Raw genomic sequence first — 22,167 nt, 5'->3', positions numbered from 1 at the left:
TGCTGAGTAGAGAGACGTAAGTATAAAATGAACTTATGTTAATTAAGGGTAATGGAATCCTAAACCCAGGAGCTAAATAAAAAACTTGTATTCTTGGTTTCTAATGCTATGTTTCATTTATCCCACTTAATTTTCTAGGAATTTATAATACTTGTTATTGGGATTTGGGTCGACCCAATTCAGTTTTCTTAACTACCAAAAGACAATCGGACTCCTATTTAAATGTCTAAATTGCCTTCCCAAAAGAGACGCATTTTATTTTATAGAGAAGTTTTTTCTTTTTTTTGCTTCTTCTTCTCCTAGAACCATAAGCATAGAAATGTAGCGAAGATGTCTCCCAATGAAATGCATTACTTAGGCAAATAGGGTCATGGAAATGACTCACGTCAACACCGCGTGCAATATATAGATTAATATCAACACGAAATAGAAGCTGAGTATGTCAAATTTATGTTTACAATATTTATAGAATATGAATTTGGCAAGTTTGAATGTTATGTGAAATATATTATGTGAAATGATAATTTAAATGATTTTTGCATGAAAATTGAATAAAATTTGGATTTTGGGCACAAACTAAATTCGAACAAATTACATGAAATTAAATGTTAGAAACATATTAGGATGAAGCCTAGAAGTCCTTTACATGCACTTAATTAAAAATGGCCTGAAAATGATGCTAGAATCAACGAATTTAGAGCCAAAAACCATGACCCATGGCATGACTTTCATGCCACTATTTCACTGGATTCTGATGACATTGGCACTAGAAGTTGATACATGAAGACTCGTCGTCAAATGAGCTTTAAAAGCCCTATGGTATCGTCATCAAAAGATGCCTAGAAGATGACAAATTGAATGGCCAAAATTCTAGGATTTTTTGTTGAGTCGGGTTGGGAAAACTCGATTACTAGACTTGTTTGGTCAATGGTTTACCCAAACCTATTGGTCAACGAGTCAACTCATGGTCAACCAAATTGAAACTAAATCAATCAATGCCCACCCAAGTCAGTAAATTGTTCAACAGTTAAAGTTTGACCGATCACTTATTAACAACTGTCTTTCGGTGTATATAAGTGCATAGAGGTGCATGAGAGACCTTTCCTGACATGTGGAGGCATGTGAAAGATCTCTTTTGATGTGTGTGGTTTATTCCTGGCATATGAACTCACATGCATGTACTTTTTGATGTGTAAAGGTATGTGTGACGTTGACTCGGTGTGTGAAGGCATATAAGACTACGTTTTGGCAAGTGACAGTGCTTGAGACACTATTTCAACCCGTTTAAGTGTGTGAAACCCATTTTTGACTTGTGGCAATTGTGTGATGCTCAGATTTGTGCATAGAATGTATTTTATGGGTCCTACGACATGTAAAAGCATGTAATACATCATTTTGACTCATGAAAACACATACAAGCGTTTCAAAACACATGTTTCTGATTCGTGTAAGATTTTTTACTAGGGATTATCGCATTAAGTATATGATGTGATCATCTGATAATTTAATGGTAAATGTTGGTATTATATATATATGATCAGTCGTACTTTCTTAAATTGGAAAAGAGATAATGTATAGCCTAATCATATTCATGCATGATCATTAGCCCTATAATTAATGATCTTACTTAAAACAAGAATTCAAAAATATTTTAGACTGAGTTGATACATTACAGCTTGCTAAAAAGTGATGCATAGTAATATATGTGAGAAAATCCACCACTTTGACGTTATTCCTAAATTAATAAAATGCGAGATATTTGATCTATCACAAATGACATGGAGACTTTATCATGAATAAAGTAACTCTAAGAATGTTACAAGTTGATGAAATGGTCCTAGTAATAATAAATTATGCATTTGTTGTATCATCTTTTATATATGTTAGATATGAGAATTCTGATATTGGTAGAATTTAATAAAAGTTTCATCTAGAATTAATATTAGTGTAATTAAATTGAATTTTAAAATGTCAAGCATTTGAGTGATAGAAGATGATTGAGAACATAGTGAACTTTTGATTCTATGTCTTATGTTGATATTTTAAATTTTAATAAGTAATTATGACAATTGATGCGTATTTGGTTGCGTTGATTAAGTTGTGTCTTATATATGTATCTATGATCTAATTAACCATAACATCCTAATATATAATAACTAATTTGAATGAGAATGATACTAAATAAGGATAATTACAATGTATGGCATTTAAAAATGCTTGATATCCTAGATGAGCAAAAAGGCTTTGGATGTCGTATACACACACGTAAAAAGCAAGACTCACTTCGCATGATATTTTGACTAGTTCCATAAATAATGATCTGGTATATGAGTACCAGTAATGTTTAATTGTAAATGCCATAAGTATGGTTTCGATAGAAAAGTTTAAAGGAACTGCAGTCACTGAATAAAAGTAGTTGATTGTTAAATTTGATAGAATATCAAATATGATTATGGAATTGAAGACAGCTAGGCACAACTAGATAAATGAACAATAGGTCCATGAAGTAGAATGATTTATTCCTATAATGAGAATATAATGACTTTTGTTGATAGTTCTCGTCACATAGAACTAGAGGACAAACCTTTTTGAGGTAGTTAGACCAAGTACTCATGCAAACATTGCAGAGCCAAGTTCAAAAAGTTGTTTATGGTTTTAAAAGTAAGTGGCTTAAGTCTAAATAAGGGGAAAAGATCCTATAAGGCTCAAAGAACAAGAACATGGAATTAAAATGAGAGGGGTGGCGAACATAGTAGAAGAAAAGACAGAAACAAGATAAATAGTTGCAATAAAAGCAAAGAGAGGAATGAATAGAGTTGAAAATGATATTAATTGAGTATCTCATTTTACATAAAGTGATAAAACTTTAGTTTCTAGTACTATAATAGTAATTGAGTATTATCTTATATGGATTATGGACTTAGAAGTCATCGATCAAGTAGCTTATGATAGAAGAGCTTTATTGGATTTTTGTCGAATTCCAAAAAATGTGAGTTGGATTTATATAGGTAATAACATAAGGGCTAAAGTAAGAGGGATAATAATGAACAAATGAGTTTTACAAAGTGGTCGAATCTTATATCTATATGAAATCCAATATGCTCCAAATAATTTTGGTTAAAGTACTTATTCTTCTTAAACTAGAATATAATTTGAATTTCTATGGGTGTTTTATCAAAATGTAATAGAATTGATTTCTATAGATTTGGTTTGTTATTGAATGGTTATAAGGTGTTAGTCAACTTTATTATGATAATGTTAGTTTTTCATTATTTGCTTCTCTTATATGTATGGATGTGAATACAAATATATGACATGTAAGGTTAGGGCAAGTTGGTCAAGATGGATTAAATAGATTAGTTTATGAAAGTTTATTAGCAACTTTCACATAAGTAGACCTATCTCCATTAAGGAAAGTTGTCTTGACATTCATCTTATACAATTCTAAATCCAAATATGTTATTACAACTAGAATAAAATAGATTGAAGTAAATCTTATAATTGGCAAAAACTTTTTCTTTACAATCTATACCTTCTTATTGGGTATAGTTATTCACCATAAGACAAAATTATAACTATTTGTTAAGTTATTCGCCTTATGATTAATTCAGATCAATTTGTTCCTAATGGGTTTTTGAACTAATGGTAAGTCAACTAAACTTTATACTTGGTTTATTTCTATATATTTCTCCTCTTTTTCTAATGCATCTTACCATTTGTCCTTATCAATGGATGAGCTAACTTCTTATAAGATTTTAGGTTCTTCAACATCTTAGGGAATGGTTATGAAAATTTTTCAATTTAAAATGTTACTATAGTACTTTTAGACGCCCATTCTTTTGCAATTGAGGATCATTGTTCCCACTGTCCGAAATAAATTGAAGCTTAATCTTAATGCTCCCACTAATTTGAGATGGATGAAACAAGCAACTAAGAATCATTGCTCCTACAATCCAAAATAGGTTGGAGCTCAATTGTATTTACTCCGACTAGTTGGAATAAGTATAAGTACTATCTCTTAAGGCTTAACTAATGGTCGTTGAGATGTACTTATGCGTATTCCTCTTTCATCTCATATAGATGAAGCTTTTTTCAATATCATTCCTATTAGGAAAAATATCCTCTATGAATGTAATATCTCTTGATACAATTTCAGTTAATTTTCCAACTGAATCCTTCTTAATGAAATCATACCCTTTGGAGTGGTTAGCATATCTAATAAAGATACAATCCTTTCATCTTAGTCCTAGTTTTTCAAACTCATTGGAACAATTATGGATGAACACTACTAACAACTAAAGTTGCAATAAATTAACTCAGGTTTCCTACCTATCCATAACTTATAGGGAGTGGAAACAATTGATCTAGTAGGCACTTGATTATGTATATAGGCAACAGTTAACGTCATATCATCACAAAGTGACGTTGATGTTTTGTTTATGCCATCATTAATCTTACCATTTTTAATAGAGTTCAATTACTCTTCTCCATTACACCATTTTATTATAGACTTCTTGAAATTATTAGTTGTCATACTATTCCTTTTTCATTACTTAGTTCCTCAAACTTTTTAGACAAATACTCAAGACTTCGATCAGTTCTTAAAACACCTTATCCATTTTGTCTAATTGATTCTGAACCTCAATTATACATAAATTCTAAAGCAGTCTACTACTTTTGACTCATAAGAGATCAAATAGACAAAATTAAATTGAGTATAGTCATCAACACAAGTAATGAAATATGAGATACCTTTTCAAACTTTACATTTATAGGAAACACATATACCTAAGTATATAAATTGCAAAAAAAGTTAATCTCTTAAAACTTAGTCAAATGTATTTTCTAGTAGTTTTTCCAACTAGGCAATGCTTGATAAAGAAATCTGTATGAAAAGACATATAGATCTCGTTGTTATAGGTTAGACGCACAGAGTGTGCACGCTTTAAAAACCTTACATGGCTTAAAATTGTCATCCAAATAATAGTACTTAAAATTTTGTAAGACTTAATTTCTTATGGCTTTAAGATGATTAATTAAGACCACTATGTCTATGTGACAAAGTCTAATAATATATTTGCAATTTTATCTCTAAGTGTGATGATGTGTAGATTGTTAGAAATGATTTGAAATAAGTGATGATCATCAAAGAATTGTTGTCTATGCTTTTGACCTGAAAGATGTGGGTAAACAAATTACATATTGGGAATTAAAATCTAAAGGGAATGTTTAAAGAAACTTTTGACTTTGTCACAAGAGCATAATGTTCAAAAGATTTTAGAACAATTCAATATGGTAAACTGTGAACCCATTGACACTCTTGTGTCAAATGACGAATTATTGAGCTGAGAGATATGTCTCAAAACTTAAGATGAGACTAGAGAAATGTCAATAACTACCTATTCAAATGTCATCAGATGTATTATGTATGTCATGGTGCATACATGCCCATGCATTTATTTTTGTTGTCGGGCTAATTAGTTTATATGAATCAATATTAAAAAAGAGCATTGAAAGGTTGTTAAAAGGATATTGATATATCTAGAAGGCTCCGTGGATAATTGTTCATGTGATTAAAGATTGAATTTATGTTTGATTGACTATTGAGATGCTAGTTGAGGAGGTAATTTAGACCATTGCAAATCAATTTCTGGTTATATTTTCTTATTCCAAAAAGGCCCATATTTTAGAGTGGTAAAAAACAGACATGTGCAACCTTATTCATAATTGTGGATGAAATTGTTTTGTTAAGAAAATTCTTTATGAATCTTGATAAATAGGACAATATTATCAGAGCAATAGTTATCTTTTAAAATAATCAAGATGAGATAGCTTTCATAAAAGATCTCAAGTTTTGTAGAATACACTAAACATATCGATATTAATTACAATATTTTAAGAGACATCATTTCTAAGAATAAACGTACAATATAATTTTACGTATTGTATGGGCACTGATCTTTTGACCAAGATTTTTTCAAGAAATGTATATTTTACACGTTAAATCTCTTGGATTGTGTATATTGTGATTAATAAGTTGTTGAGCTTATATATTGTATTAATGACACAATGTCAAAAACCATGAATTCAAGTTTATTTTATATTTGAACTTGCATTCCAAAATTATTGGGTTTTCACTACATATACATCGTTTTTAGCTCAATACGATTATAATATCGCACGAGTTAGAAATTGGCTCACTCACACAAACAATTGTCTTTGGCACTCAGGGAGCGAGCAAAGATGAGATATTATTCCTAAGAAATGTGGCACTAAGAGAACGTGCCAATGAAAGACAAATTTCTTGAGAAAAAATTTGTTAAAGAAAAAATGTCACCTTGATGATAGAGTAAGATGAGGTCATGAATAGATACATTTGAAAATAACCGTTTTGGATTTTCATGTCTAAATAACTTGTAAATGTTATATGTGAGTTCTTAATATGGGTAAATATCTAAAAGTGTGAAGATGATTAAAAACTCAAGCTAGACATTTGGTGTAGCAACTGAACTAAAATTTGTATAATGTTTGTAATGATATTTGTAGAGAATACATACTGTAATACATGATTCATACTATGTGAGTATAAGTAAGACAATTAGTTGAAATAGTGAGATGATAAATATCTGCTTCTTCACTAGATGAGACTTTATGAAGATTATCTCATGTTGGTACCCTTTGACTTTTTGTTGTTGTTCAATGTTTACTCTTAGTATTGTTATCTTAGCTTAGCACCTATGGTTATACACAATTTAGTCTATAGAATATTACTAGAAAAACAACTAAATTTAAATTGAAAATTTCAAGTAAAAGAGGAAGACTTATATATTATTTGTGTGTATTTGTCGATTGATCATGCCACTCATATGGGAGAATACACTTGATAATAGATATATAGGAAAATAATACAATAATAAATGAGGGATTAAAAGGAGCTAGTGTTATCGAGTAAGTCTGGAATATTGCAAACCTAACGTTTTATTTTGTTTTATTTGGGTTGAAACGACTATGCTATTCCTAATTGATGCATAGTATTTAGCTCCCAAGTGTAGGTTGCTCGCGAGGTCGCACAACACATTTGCGAGTATGAGACGTACTACTGTATGAGATTTTTGTACCTAAATATTTGGTTCAAGTCTTTCATCATGTATAAGTGGGAGGTATTGAGTTTGAGTCCACCTATAATGGGTTGACTCGACTCGGTTTGCTTAACTGCTAAAGGGCAATTGCTGTGGTGGCAATTAGACCCTTATTTAAATGTCCAAATTGCCTTCCCAAAAAAGACGAATTTTATTTTATAGAGAAGTCTTTTTTGTGCTTCCTCTTCTCCCAAATTCCTAAGCACAGAAACATAGCGAAGATGTCTCCCAATGAAATGTAGAAATCGGGCAAATGAGGTCATGAAATGATTCACCTCAACACCTCGTGCAGTATACGGATTGCTATTGTCACGAAGTAGAAGCCTAGTACTCCGAATATATGTTTACAATAATTATAGAATGTGAATTTGATGAGTTTAAATGTTTCCAACGCTTGTTTTATTTGGTTCTTTGTTGGTTCTCCCGCATTTTCTATGCAGATTTTCAGCCAAATGGCCAAGCTCCAATCTCCAGCACTTACAATTTATTGATGCCTCGAATTCAAGGCAGTGGCAGCTAAGGGCGGATGAAATCTTTCAAATTGTGAAGGATTTCAGGCTTGCTGCAAGGAATGCTGTTGAGGCCGATAATTTCTTTTTTTTTTTTTCAGAGAAGTTGATGGAATGATGAGTAATCACAATCCTGTAACCATTCCTTTGTTGCTAATGTTGTCCATTTGCCTCGTAGGTTTATATTGAGTTGAGATTCATGGGCTACAAGTTGGTATTCTCTACTGCCATATGGTTGAACCCAGAATGATAACAATTGGAGAAAATGTGTTAAGTCTTCAAAGTTTAGTGCACATGACAAAGACTTTTAATGGTAATTCTCTTGTCATGGGGTATATGGCCAGGAAGATGGGATTAATGCTATAGCTGAGGGTCGTGTGGATCTTCTTGTTTGTGGTGGCTGGTTTTTGTTTAATCTTGATTTGCCAAAGAGATTTGAACTCAATGCCCTACTCTTTGCTGATGAAAATAACCAGTTCTCATCAGAATAAGATGGCATGAATAAGCAGGTTTGAGGATTTTGCTCGTGATAGCTGAAACTAAAGACGTTGATTAAGCTCACTCAATGGTTTGAACTATTACCATTTTCCCAGATTGTTTCTTCATTGTATTTCATCTGTTATGCAATACAATTGGTCATGGTAACACAGCCATATGTTTATTATACATTCCTAGTCAGGTATATTGGCCGGTTGCGAATATAGTGAAAATTTCATTTTTCACAATTCAGTTAAGCGACTTAAATTTCAGAACTGAAATTTCGAGATACCTAAGCTTCATGCTCCCACTACTTATTTTATCATTGGTTATCTCTTAAAGTTCAGCAAGGAGAAGAGTATAAGTGAACAGCAATCGTATTATATAACAAGAAAATACAAAAGAATAAAATCAAGGAGTTCAGATTGAAGACAAAGCCCTTGTTATTTTTCATATACTTCATTTACAGTAGTATTTGTTATTTATCATAAAATATCATTTACAGTAGAAATGCAGCTACCCTATTATGGATATTCATGGTGGAATTGCATCATTTGTACATTTTCATTTACTTGTATTTTTTACATATGAAGAATAAGGACTGGGGAAGTCTCAGTAAGAGCTATGACCATAATAGTTATCACCCTTGGGAACCAGTACATCAAAATCACTTACAGTCCATTCTGCAGTCTCCCCATTCTGGCTGACATATATTTCTGTACCAACATTGATTGAAGACCAGACGCGCCTCGCTGGTTTTGTTCCTGGATCCTGTGGCAATGACAGTTGCAAATCAATATTGCAGAACAAATAACAATGTTCATAAAATGAAACAACTAATCTAAACATAACAATAAAGTAACAAATAAAATTGGTGGAATTGATTAAGTGATAATAGCCTTCAGATCTACATTATCCTTGCTACTCCATGTAACAGGATAATAAATTGGAGCCAAAAGAGATTTTCTATGATTTCTCTACGGTTGGGGAATTAAATATATAGAGAGAGAAGATATCATGAATAATTTCAGAAAGTGTTTAAAGAGGTATATTTTGATGGGCTCGAACTGATCTTAAGAGCTTGATCAGAGGTCCATCTGTCCATAACTACTCAAATACTTTGGTTTCAATTCTCCCTCCCAAGTACAGTACACTACCCCCGGGTTCATCCAACAGCTGACTCTGGTTCCTGAGCTGAGAATTCATCTTTAAAATACTCTCTCATGAAGAAATTTACAAGCATGCACACTGAAAATTTCTAATGTAGTAATGTTACATCAAATTATTAATGAGTACTCAATCACATGACAATACATTATTATTGATACTCAAATTAGTACTCATTATAGGTAAATATAGTTATACAATAAAATTATATGTATACAGTTTTGAATATATAATTAGATATACAAATAATGTGTTATCATGTGATTTAATGATTTTTAATTAATGATAAAATAACACTCAATCACATGATGACATGTTATCTGTATACCTAATTGTCAGAAATATATTAGGCTTACAAATGTAGAGATTAAAAACCATATTACGCAAAACCAATTGGTTTTGTTAAGATCCAATCCACACACTTATTTACCATTCACTTTACTCAATTTTATTATATGTAAAACTCTATTTTTATTTGAGTCTCCGACACCCCCACTCAAATGCAATCACCATAACACTCTTACTCAAGTACAACCCTCATAGGCTATTAGATCCGCCGTTTTGGCTCAACCAGTTTTTGACTGGGTGTGTTGTCATTTATATTTAAGAACATTTTAAGCTGTTAGACCAGTCATTTGACTTGTGCTTTAATACCATATCGAAAATATATTAGGCATACAAGTATGAAAATTGAAACTCATATTACACAAAACCAATTGACTTTTGTTAAAATCCAATCCACACACTTATATATCACTCACTTTATTCAATTTTATTATATGTGAGACTCTTTTTATTTGAGTCTTTAACACTAATTGTGTACTTAAAATTATGTGCACATAACATTACTCATAGTTATATGATTTCTAGTGCCTAAAGTAACAAACACAAAAAAGGTAGTAATCACTAGAGGTGGGCGAATAGCCTGGGCTTTGAAAAAGGCGAACACAGGCCAATCCGAACTTGATGATAAGGGGCCTGGACCCAAGCTGGGCAGATAGCCCAAGGCTTGGTCTTAGGGCCCAAACAAGGACCAACGACCAAATAAAAAAGAATTTAAATAAAACTACAATTTTGCTCCTATGAGTCAATTTTTAAAAATATATATTTATTTCAATGACCAAATTGACTATTGGCGGGGAAAATGTTAAAAAGAGGTTTCTTTCCTTTTTTTTAAGCACTTCCCCCCACGCCCTATAAATTTAAATACCCCAAACCTCTTTCATTCTTCACAAAACATTGTAATCTCCTTTTTTATACAACATTCTTACTCTCAACTCTCAAACTCTCTTCAATTTCATTAATTTTCTCTCATTTTATACATTCTTTGAAATGATTCAGGATCTCCAGGCAAAGGTCAAACAAAAACTTAATAAATTGCAACTATTGTTTCACATCTTCAAAGTTTACAATTGGCTCCGAAAGACTTTGAAAAATCTAAATAAATTTTCAAAATCACATTTTAATTTTAAGATGTAATTATATTTTTTCAGGGTCTTTTAGAGCCAATTGTATCCTGTGAAGACTTGAAACAACTGCTGCCACAAGAAATGCTTTTGTTTGACCTTCACCTGAAGATCTTAAACTAGTCAATGGACTAGGCCTTGGGAGCTTGAGTCAGGTTTGGTCTGGGGCAATTGCCCAGGTCTAAAAATCAGCAGTCATTTCCCTCCCATTGACACCTCAAATCTTAACAAGAGAAACAATGACAAATGGGAGCTAAACTAGACATTTTAAGTAACTTTGATATGACATTTCTGTTGAAGGAACAAAGGTACCTGATAGAAGTATAACCGACTTGAGAGGGCCCCAACATCAAGTTCCCAAGTCCTAGAGTCTCCAATCCATCCATCTCCTTGTTTTTCAGGATAGCCATGAACTGCCCATTCAGGATGTGGAAGAATTTGTACAAGTTCCTGTGCTTGTGGATTGCTATATGGGTCACAAATATCATATGGTTTCTCCAGATATTCAGCATTTCCCGGGGCGCAGTAGAGATGATATGCAGAATATGGAAAGCGAGATGTCTCATTTCTATATATTATCTCACCAGAGGGACTAACATGATATGGTGGGCAAGAGACAAGATTATCTGGGCTACACCAGCTTGTAGTAGCTGGGTTAATTATCATCTCACTGTATCTAGTCACATCTGTCAGAACATCACCATCACACAGTTCTCCATTGTTCTTCCAACAACTTCCTATATCAAGGAGATAAAATTGACTGTTTGATCCTCCTCCTTGCTTAACATCAAGAGTCAATCTAACCTTAAAATTTGGTGACTCTGGCAACTGAGAGAAGAAATGAGATTAATATAAGTATTATGCTATTGAGGAATGACTTGAAAAACTTGTATAAACATACATTCTCTTGCACTGTCTAGTCTGGCCAAAAAAGAAAGAAAAGAATTGATAAGCTAAATACATGTGTAATATATCAAAAAAATTTCAACAAATCTTGCAAAAATAAAAAATTATAGACAAAAAGTATAGCATCCCAACCATAGGGGTAATTAATGTTCTATGAAGAGTGTAGTAAATAAACATGTTTAAAGGCCAACAAAATGTGTATCTTTCAGAAACATTAGAGATATAAGCAGCAAACCTTGGTCATGATGCCACGGCCATTATAGTGGTAACCACCATTAAACCCTTTTGTTGCATCGGCACGGAGATACAACATAAGCCATGGATACTTTGCAGAGGTTGTTAACTTGTGTGAGAAAATCCATTTCTGTGTGCTGATATCTCTTCTCCAAGAGACTGAAAAGAAGGAGTTATTCCCTATACCTTTGCTAAAGTCCACATCAAGGTCATATGTTCCATAAAATCCTCCTGTCAAAGATATCACTTGGTCACGAACATTAAACACTCTAGAATAATTGTGGTAGATAAGTGGCTGATTCATGCATCCTTTGCCATAACATGGAAAGTTTCTGTCAGTCACTATTTTCTTCACCTGTTTTCCATTTTCGGGACAAAGAGTAGTATTTTTGTCAAAATTTCCATTTTTTAGCATAAACATCCAAAAATGCCATGGTTCTGCTGATTCATGCACCTCACATAGAGAACCAAGGTACAGTTCCTTTTCCACAGCAAAAAGGTCTGGATCTGTGGAGGAATTAAAATCAGCTACTGGAAACTTATCACCACTCTTTAAGCTATTGTCAGATTCCTTCACATTATGAAATAGTCCACATTTTGACCAATTACCAAGTTTGCTGCGATAGAGAGAATCTGAAAATTTGACATACAGATAGCAAACTGGTTGAAAAGATATTGAAAGAGTTTGATTCACTATTTAACATTCAAAAACATAGATATTCTACATTAATTTGATTCAGCTAGATTATAAATGAGGCCCTAAAGCACTGATTTTCCTAAGCCACAAGATGAACCAAATTTCATGCATCAACAAAACATAGTTCAAATAAAAACTCTCGAGGAGAATGAAGTCAGCACAGACGTAAACATCGAAACCATATGTTCACAGACAAGTTGACATCAATAGATAAAATAATGTCAGACTATATGTGGAGAGTAAGGGTAGCCTGGAGTTTCTTGTACCAGCGACAATAAGTTACAGTGATGACCAAGAAAGTGACATAAGTGTCAAATAAATGGGACCCCTCGTGATGTATAATAGTGGAAGTCTGAGTCAATAAATGTGCTTTCCAAAATGCCTGAGACATAAGAGTTTATGTTCGGGATGCATGAAGCAAAAAGGACTAGAGATGGGAGGATGAGGTTGAGCAGTGGATATAATGACAGACGAGAAAGTGACACTTATGGAGGTAGGGATTGATGATTGTGATTATAACACAGAATGAACGCAATCATAAGAAATTTAATGCAATTTAAATGCATCAACACAGAACTGATTAAACAAAACTTTGGAGGTTATTACTAGCAGATAGCTTAATAAAAAAAGATAGAAAGAAACTCAGATTTAATGAAAAATATGTAACAAAAGCACAAAGAAACTGTCCCCAATTTACAGAAGTTAAATTTGTAGACATCAACAGATAAACTATAATGTAGACACTGCAATAGAGTTAAGAAAATCACAATACCATAGGCAAGAGTAGAAATTTTGCTAATAAAAATCTGACCTGGTAAACCTTTATGCATCAAATCAAAAAGGTTAGTTACCACTTCTACAAAACAAAGAAAAGGAAAGACCCATAAAAATCAATGACATAGCAAATAAAAAAAAAATCACAAGCATCAACCTAAATTCAGTAATTCATAAAGGTGATTGAGCATCACTCTTAACAACTCATAAAAAATTGAAATCCTTAGTTATCGGAACCAAACTTACAGACAGTCACTCCAATTCCTGAAACATAATGTAACTTAGAGACAGACACTCCTATTCTTCTGAAACATAACATAACAAGTAATCCTAATTTCAAAACAGAAAAGAAAAAAGAAAAAACTGATAAATCACATTCTTTACAGAACACCCCAATCCACTATTAAAATATTATCTACTTTAGACACATATTTTGTCAAGGTTTTATTTTTAAGCTTTGCAATCTAAATGCGTCTGAACAACTTAGAAACTTACCAGATATTGAACAAATTTTCTCTTATCATTCCCAAATGATGTAGGATGCCCATACATACCTAATATCTTTCTCGTTCTATATTGATGTGGGATTTACCTAAAGGTGTTACCTTATTTATCTACGGATGTTATATTCTCATACATACCTAACATCTCTCACGTATTTTGTCAATATAAGATTTGTTTAAGTGAGTTATATTAACATACTGTTACAAGACTCAATGCCCAAGTGTGTTACATTTCCATACATATCCAACATCTCTCATGTACTTTGTCAGCAAAGAACCCCTTATAGTTTAAGAAAACACACCATTCATATCATGCTAGTTCAACAACCTGACACACTATCAAAATATTGTTCATTTTAAATACAATCCATCGCAACCCGGAACACATGTTGACAACTTAAGAGTTCACCGACTATTTGATCAATTTGCTCCTATCATTCCTAAATGATGTGAGATACCCAAATATATCCAACATCTCTCTCATATTTTGTTAATGTAAGATTTGCCAAGGAGATGTTACATTTATATACCTCCTCCATTTGCTATATTATTCAGAAAAATATAATTGATATTAACTAATCACAGTTCACAAATGAGTCACTAAAATTTCACACATAATTTAACCGGAAATTTTTGTTCACCGCCCTTGATATACTTCCTATGATAATGAAAATGTTACAAAGCCAATCTCTAAAACCGTGATAAACCTCTCTAAACTTCCTAAATTTATCAAAAACTTAGCCAGTTAAAAAAATTTAAAACTACCAGTTGACATAACCAGTATGTCATCTTTGTACCAGCAATTTTACAACTAAATTACTTATACTTACTCCAACTTCCAAATTAATTCTACAAAAATAATCAATATCAACTAATCAAAGAAGATTTCATTCACTCACTAGAAGAACTCCTAAAATCATGAAAATGTTCATCAAAAGCAACTCTAAAACCTTGCTAAAACACGCTAAAGTTTCGTATATTTATCGAAACACTGAACCAATTAATAAGAATAATAATAATAATAATGAATTTAAAAAAAGTACCATTTGAAACAGGATAGCAGAAGAAATCGGCACAATCAGCTAACCTAGGACTGCCCATTCCAGGAGCTTCAAACCCCACTTCATTGCAAAAATTCCAAGCTTCTAAAGCAACTCTCACATTTATATTCCTCATTGCAGGGTCCCCTATTGCTGATACTAACTCACCATTTGTCCATAACCCATTTGTGTTAAGCCCATTAGAAGCCAAATTAGGAACGAATAACCTCTGCAAAACAAGTATTAGAAGAAGCAAAAATTCTGAAAAGCGACAACCCATTTGTGTTTTGCAAATGCTGAATTTGAGGAGAGAGGATAAGCGGTAATAAGAAGAGTGTGGTGTTTGTTACACTCGCTACAACAGCGCGTGGGCATGGTTGTATTATGTAGGAAAAGGGTTGCTTTCTGTTTGGGTTAGTCCATAATCTAAATGGTGACAAGAGATCAATGGGATGCTGTAGAGTAGTGAACAGAGAGATGGTTTTGCTTTCAAGCAAAACTTTTTGTTGCGGCCAAGTGAATCTGGATATTGTGAAGTGGCGCAATGACATATTGTACCCTCTATAGTATGTGAGAGAACAATTTTTCTGCCTTGCTCCGGAGCACTCTATGTTTACATGTCTTTTAAAATCAACTGTTAAACTTAACCTAAATGGGATAACTTTCACAATTTATCACATATATATTATATGATGTTATACAGATGATAAAAAAAAACTTAATATAGACAAAATTCTTTTGAATAAATAAAAATATAATATAATTTTTTAATATATTAATTTCTCAAAAAACTACACCACAACAATCCACAATCATCGAGAATTACAAAATTCATGATTTATAATAAAATTTATGATTTTGAACAAACATTTATATTTCTTTTTATACATTTGATAAAGTTCAATTATTAGACTTATTTTTAACCAAATGCACCAAAGTTGTATTAGGGAAACGTCTAGTCATTAAATAATAAATGATTAATTATACAAATAGTGATAAAACACAAACATTATATAACAAATAATTAGTTATAAGAATAGTAATTAAACATGTCATTTACTCATATATCAAGTTAAAATATAGGTAGGAGCCCTTTTATAGGAAAGTATTCAATTTCAAATGTTTCAATAATGTCTTTAATATGTCATTTTCATACCTTATTTTTTCGTAGTGTAACCTTCAATTTCTATATCATTATAAGATGGCAATTATCTTCAATCATTCTAATTAATACAATCAATATAATTAATTAGATATATAAGTTCAATGTAATAGGGTTAGATGAATCTTTCTATATAATTACACTACTATTCTTTCTTCTTATCTTATAAATACAATATTGTACATAGGTGAATGAGCAATACTTTTTGTATCCCATATTGTTTCTCTACTGAAATTTCACCAGACAATCAATAATATAATATTAGATATAAACTTCTGGGCAACAAGCCCAACCACTTTGAAAATCCCTTATTCATTATTTTTTATTGCATAGAATTACACCTCTAATTCTATGTACTTTTCATTGGTAGAATTTTTACCATAAACAATATATGCGTTAGAAGGAGGCCCCTTAGAAAACTCTTTTTGTTTTTCATCAAAAACATTTTTTTTCAATCTCAATCAAAACACTTTCCCTATATCCCCCTCAAAAGAAAATCAAGATCACAACATGTTTTACGCGGTCAAGCTACTAAATTCAGTTAGAGTGTTCTTCCATTAGAACACCTCACACTCATTATTGAAAAACCATTGTACTCCAATGATTTAATTACATAATGGGTTTTCGTGATCTAAATTATAATCAACATTGGGAGCAAAATAAGGTACAAAATAAAGAATTTTGGACCACAAAACCCTATGCCCAAGATCTAAAGGTTGTTATAAATATAAAAAAAGAGTTTCCGATTACAAACTCGCGTTTGACGACTCCTTCAAAGCAGAATCCACCCTGAATTTGTCTCAAACACTTTCACTAGCCTAAATAATGTAGTAAGGCCTCTAATTGCCCTCAAGGAGGCAGCCATGACCATACAACAATATTAAGTTTGTTTGAGGCATAAGTGATTGCTAGATCACTAAGGATTGATGAATGAGGAGTGAAAGTTTTGAGAGAACTTCTTCCTTCTAGGATGGGCGGCTAAGGTTTCTAAAACCTTGATAGGTTAAGATAAATGTTTCTATTTATATGAGAGCAATCATTATCCTAATCCAACTCTTTAATTGCACCTTTGGCTTAATCTTTTAATAAATATTAATTAGGCCTTCAAATGTCCTTAATATTTATTTTTAAATATTAAGACACATTTGGAGAGATATAAATTCACCATATTTGATATATCTCATACATCTCTAGGTGATTCACTATATTTGCAATTATACCCAGATTCAACTTCCACAAATTGCATTCTAGCTTTTAAACAATTGAATTATTACTATGACATCACTTAGATCCAACAATGAGTAAGACATCGATTATAATATTATTGGATCCATATTTTCTCATTAGCAAAGGTCCAAATCACAATGTTCAAATGTGATTTACTCTATGCATAATAAATCGTTAACCTTTCAATCATGTGTTGTATACACATTTTGCATATATTTTTCAGTTTAGAGTTGTAAATTTTAGGTAGATTTAATTAGGTTTATGATTAATTTTGTGTTATTTCCTCAATTTAGTTCTTATTCCAATGATTATAGGAAATGCCAGCAGAATAATGAAAATGTGTGAGAAGGATATGGAAACACAGAAATTGCTTAAGGAAACCAAAGTGTATTAGGAAACTGGAAATCCTTAGTGCATGAGAGCTACGAGTCCTACAAGGAATCAAATATGGATGCTAGAAGGAAAGACAAATTTAGTGAAGATTTGTAGAATCCAGTAAATCCATAATTCTTAGATTTACAAAAGTTGTCAACCCTTGTTATAAAAGGAACTATTCATTCAATTAAAGACATGGTCAACTCTTGCAAGTAGATGTTTACTTCTGTTTTCTAGAATTTTGCAAGCTATTATGAATAATTTTTAACACAAGAACACAACTAAGTAATTGGACTAAAGGACAAAAATGAGAATTCAAGCAGTATGAGTCGCATGTTAATTGGGATTCTTCTGCTCTTTATGTTGAATTCAATATGTGCTATTCTAAATATTTGTGTTGTGGTTTTGTGCTAACAATGAGTGGCTAATTTGTTTACCTAGGGGTCAAGAGGGATTCTCCAATCCGCATGAACTTGTAGTACATTTATTTTTGTTATTAATATATTTTTATCATCATTGTTTTGATTTAATGGATGAGCATAATATGTCTTACATTAAGTGAAGGTCTTGATTTCATGCATGTTTGTTAGTTTATGTAGACTATTGAGAGATAGGTGCATAATTAGTTCATGCATCCATTAAAACTGGAGATTTAATTCTAGATATTGATTAGAATCCTTGTAGAATAATTGATTTTCATAGAACTTAAAGTGTTTGTATCAATAGAGTGTTACAAGAGTAGGCATTTGTTTAATGCTTGCACACTTAATCAATCTCAAGAGAGGAATTATGGCAAAATAGAATAATCAACCATCATTACATCATGATCATAAAACATACAGTTAAACTATAAGTTTTTGTAGGATTGTTGGTGAAGTCTTAAGCCCTATAATCTATCATTAAGTGAAGTTCAGTTAATAGTATGAAGTTTTCTTTAGTTGAATTAATTAGTTGGTAGTTAATCTAGTTAGTTTAGTTTAATATTTCCTTTAGCATTAAAGTCGGTTACCTTAGCTAACATAGGTTGCAAGAAAAAGTAGTAGTTAACTCCCAATCCTTATGAGATTGATATCTTAGGTATTACTTTACGACTCATGCACTTATGAGTGAGATGCAATAAGTATTTGGTGTCATTGTCAGGGTTGGCATTAGTTAATATTAATATAATTCATGATCTTGCTAGATTAGGGTTTTTTTAAAGTATTTTTTATTTTTATTGTTTGTTATTCATTTTTTAAGATTTTGTCATTCTTGCTTATTTTACAAGTACCGATTAGTTTATGACTAGATTGGGAAAATCTAGTACTACGGTAATGCCAAGAAGCCAATCAAATTTATGTAATTTGTAATTACTTTATTTATTGTTAATAAAAGGAATTTATTGATTATTCATATTATATATGTTTGCCATATGATCGTACAATTAGCATGCTTTTAGAATGGTAAAACTATGATAATAAGATCAAATGATTAATCAAGGGAACCCTATATACACATTAGGTGACCATTATAGAAATTTACGTAGTCCCGACATTACTTTGACCAAGAGCACAAGAAATGGTGATGGGATTATCATACTGTTAAGCCACTTGACCAAAAAGTAGTGATAGTTCTCATGTGTTGAAATTATATGTTGACAACTTGGTATAATACATGGGTTCACGTTGTATACTTGTTCATCATACAAACCTAATATAAGGACTTCCATATGAATAGTTACTATAGTGTCTATGAAAAGCATTCTATAACTTACAAGTATACATGATCATTTAACTTGAGATCATTGGATCGTTTCGTACTAAGATGGATATACTTTGATGCCACTCAATATGTCGTTATAGAAAAGGAAACTATAAAGGTGTTGATTGTCCATACTGAGATTTGTATGAAGGCTATAGTGGATTAATAAAAGATTCAACATTCCTAAGTATAAAAAAATATATTGATGGCCACTCAAATTTGTGGCCATAGTGAGATCAAGTTAAAGTCCATTTTGAATCGTTCAATCATTGATGGATATCAATTCATATCAAAAAGTCCCTAAGATAGACACTATATATGTATCTTATCCTTGAGAGATGTTAGTTAACAAAGGGATTGTATTATACATAACCTTAAGTTAACAAGGCTTAGAGTTATTCATTGACACTCTATTGTTTGAGTGGTAATGATGCCTTGTTAAAGACCAATCTTAATTTTTGTCCAAATTTAACCTAAATCTGGATACTATAAATTTAATAGAAAGTCTATGGGTCATACACATAAAGAGTTTATCAAACTCTAGAACTATAGGATTATCCAAATTAGATCCAATCTAGATTTTGAATAAAAGGTTTTGAGTCTTGAAAAGGTCTTTAGGCTATGAGTTGGACAACACAAATGTTATAGTAGACACCCTCAAAAGAAAAATGTTTATATCACAGTTGATGGTTCAAAGAGAGATTTAGGTAGATCTAGACTGAAAGTAGATTGACTTTGTGATTGGGGTTCTAGCCAAATTGGAAATCAAATCCATGTTACTAAAAGAGATCAAGGCTACTTAGTTAGTTGATGATTGGTGTAGGTAGGAAGCTTAGAGAGTTCAAAATTGTCTCATTTTAGATAAATGATGGTGTTCTCAAGTTCAAAGGCAAGTTATGTGTTCCACCAGTAGTTGCGTTGAGACAAAAAATTCTTTTAGAGGTTCACATTTCTTTTTACATTGTCTACCATGGGGTGTAAAGATGCTTCAAGATTTGAGAAGGAGTTTATGGTGGTCAAGTATGAAGAAGAAAATGGTTGAGCATGTTGTCAAATGTCTCACATGTCAGCAAGTTAAGGTTGAGCACCAGAGGCTATCAAGATTACTTTAACCTTTGAGTATGCATGAGTGAAAGTGGGAGCATATCTATATAAACTTCATTAATGGATTTAATAGTTGACAAATTGACTAAGACAATGCATTTCTTACCTATTAAGGACATAATCTTTATAAATCAATTAGGGAAATTATATGTGAGAGAGATTATCAAATTACATGGGTTGTTTAAGACAATTGTATCAAACAAAAATACATAGTTTGTGTCAGCTTTCTAAAGAAGTTTGTAAACATCATTAGGCACAAATTTGACATTTAGTATAACATATCACCCATAGACAAATGGTTAGATAGAGAGGACCAACCAAGTGTTGGAGGACATGTTAAAAACATATGCCTGGATCATAGGGCCAATTAGATAGAGATGTTGCTTATAGTGGAATTTTCCTACAATAATAATTATCAAGCAATGATTCAGATGAAGCCTTATTAGGCACTTCATGTTAGTAGATGTCGTTCTATTTTACACTAGGATGAGTTGGGTAAAAAAGATGTGTTAGTATACTCTCTTAGGCCAGAGTTGACTTAAAGGATAATTAAGGATGCCTAGTTGATTAGGAAAAGGATGAAACAATTTGAGGATCAATCAAAAAGTTATGTTGATTAAAGACATAAAGATTGTTGGAGTTAGTACACTAGAACCAATTCCCATGACAATACAAGTTCATATTTGTAAATTCCTATGGCATTCTTTATCCATAAAGCATATGTTTATGCTTAGACAATGTCCAAAGAATAGTTGAAATGTGACAAAGGGATCAATGCTCATCACTTGATCGTAAAAACCTTATGTGCAATTAGGTGATTGTTCTTAAAACAATTATAACTTTGATATTACCATGCCCAAGGGCAATGGTAAATAGTGATAAATTTATCATATTATTGAATGACCTCATTGAAAAATGATGACAACTCTGATGTGTCAAAGTTGTTTGTTAACAACTTCATGCAACATATGTATGAACGTTGTAAGTGTGTTCACCAGATTAACCTGCCAGGAGGATTTTATATAAATAGTTACTTTGGTACCTATGGAATATATCCTTTTAATAAATGAAGGTACATGTGATCCTTAACTTAGGGTCATTAGACCATCTTATATAGGGATTGGTATGATTTGACATTAGTCTTACGTAGATTAATAAGAAGATTAATAGAAAGGTGATAATTAGCCATATTGGGATTTGTACGAAGGTTATGGTGGATTAGCAAAGGATTCGTCACTCTCGACCACAGGAGTTGATATCTCAGTTAAAGTCCCCTGACAAATGGCAATGACTAATTAAACTTATGGCCATAATAGGATTAAGTTAATACTCTATCCAATATTTTTTGTCATTGACAAAAGTTAGTCTACGTAACTCGAAGATACCTGAGGAAGCCTCAAAGAGATATTATATAATGAAAAAATCAAATTAAGTAACCATATCATTGATAGGTTAAGAAGTCATATACTAACACTCCAATCTTGGTCTGTGTTTGAATGGATGTCAAGTTAGAATCTTGACAGAAATTTGGTCACTATCGACTTATGGCAAGCGTATAGGTTACACACAAAAAATAGTTAATCAAACTTTAAAGGCGTAGGATTTTTTAATTCTAATATGATCTAAAATTTAGATTAAAGGATTTGA

The 22,167-nt window shown here is 31.9% G+C and overlaps 1 protein-coding gene across 3 annotated transcripts; it reads right to left on the bottom strand.

The window, feature by feature from the left end:
- Positions 1-8,550: 8,550 nt before the first annotated feature.
- Positions 8,551-15,397, bottom strand: LOC123230165. Of its 3 annotated transcripts, XM_044656304.1 has the most exons (6): positions 14,916-15,397; positions 13,407-13,451; positions 12,353-12,531; positions 11,900-12,253; positions 11,071-11,586; positions 8,551-8,896 (listed from the first exon to the last, which is right to left on the bottom strand). In XM_044656304.1, the coding sequence occupies exons 1-6, from the start codon at positions 15,190-15,192 to the stop codon at positions 8,738-8,740; spliced, it is 1,530 nt and encodes a 509-aa protein (XP_044512239.1). In that variant the 5' UTR covers positions 15,193-15,397; the 3' UTR covers positions 8,551-8,737. The 3 variants fall into 3 exon arrangements, with proteins under 3 accessions (XP_044512239.1, XP_044512236.1, XP_044512237.1); XM_044656301.1 differs by having other exon boundaries at positions 11,900-12,531; XM_044656302.1 differs by lacking the exon at positions 13,407-13,451 and having other exon boundaries at positions 11,900-12,531; positions 14,916-15,396.
- Between the last annotated feature and the right edge of the window lie 6,770 nt (positions 15,398-22,167).

The sequence above is a fragment of the Mangifera indica genome, chromosome 11 (assembly GCF_011075055.1).
Source record: "Mangifera indica cultivar Alphonso chromosome 11, CATAS_Mindica_2.1, whole genome shotgun sequence".
Classification (NCBI taxonomy): domain Eukaryota; kingdom Viridiplantae; phylum Streptophyta; class Magnoliopsida; order Sapindales; family Anacardiaceae; genus Mangifera; species Mangifera indica.
Note: the sequence above shows the minus strand (reverse complement) of the source record. Positions and strands in the feature narration are given on the sequence as shown.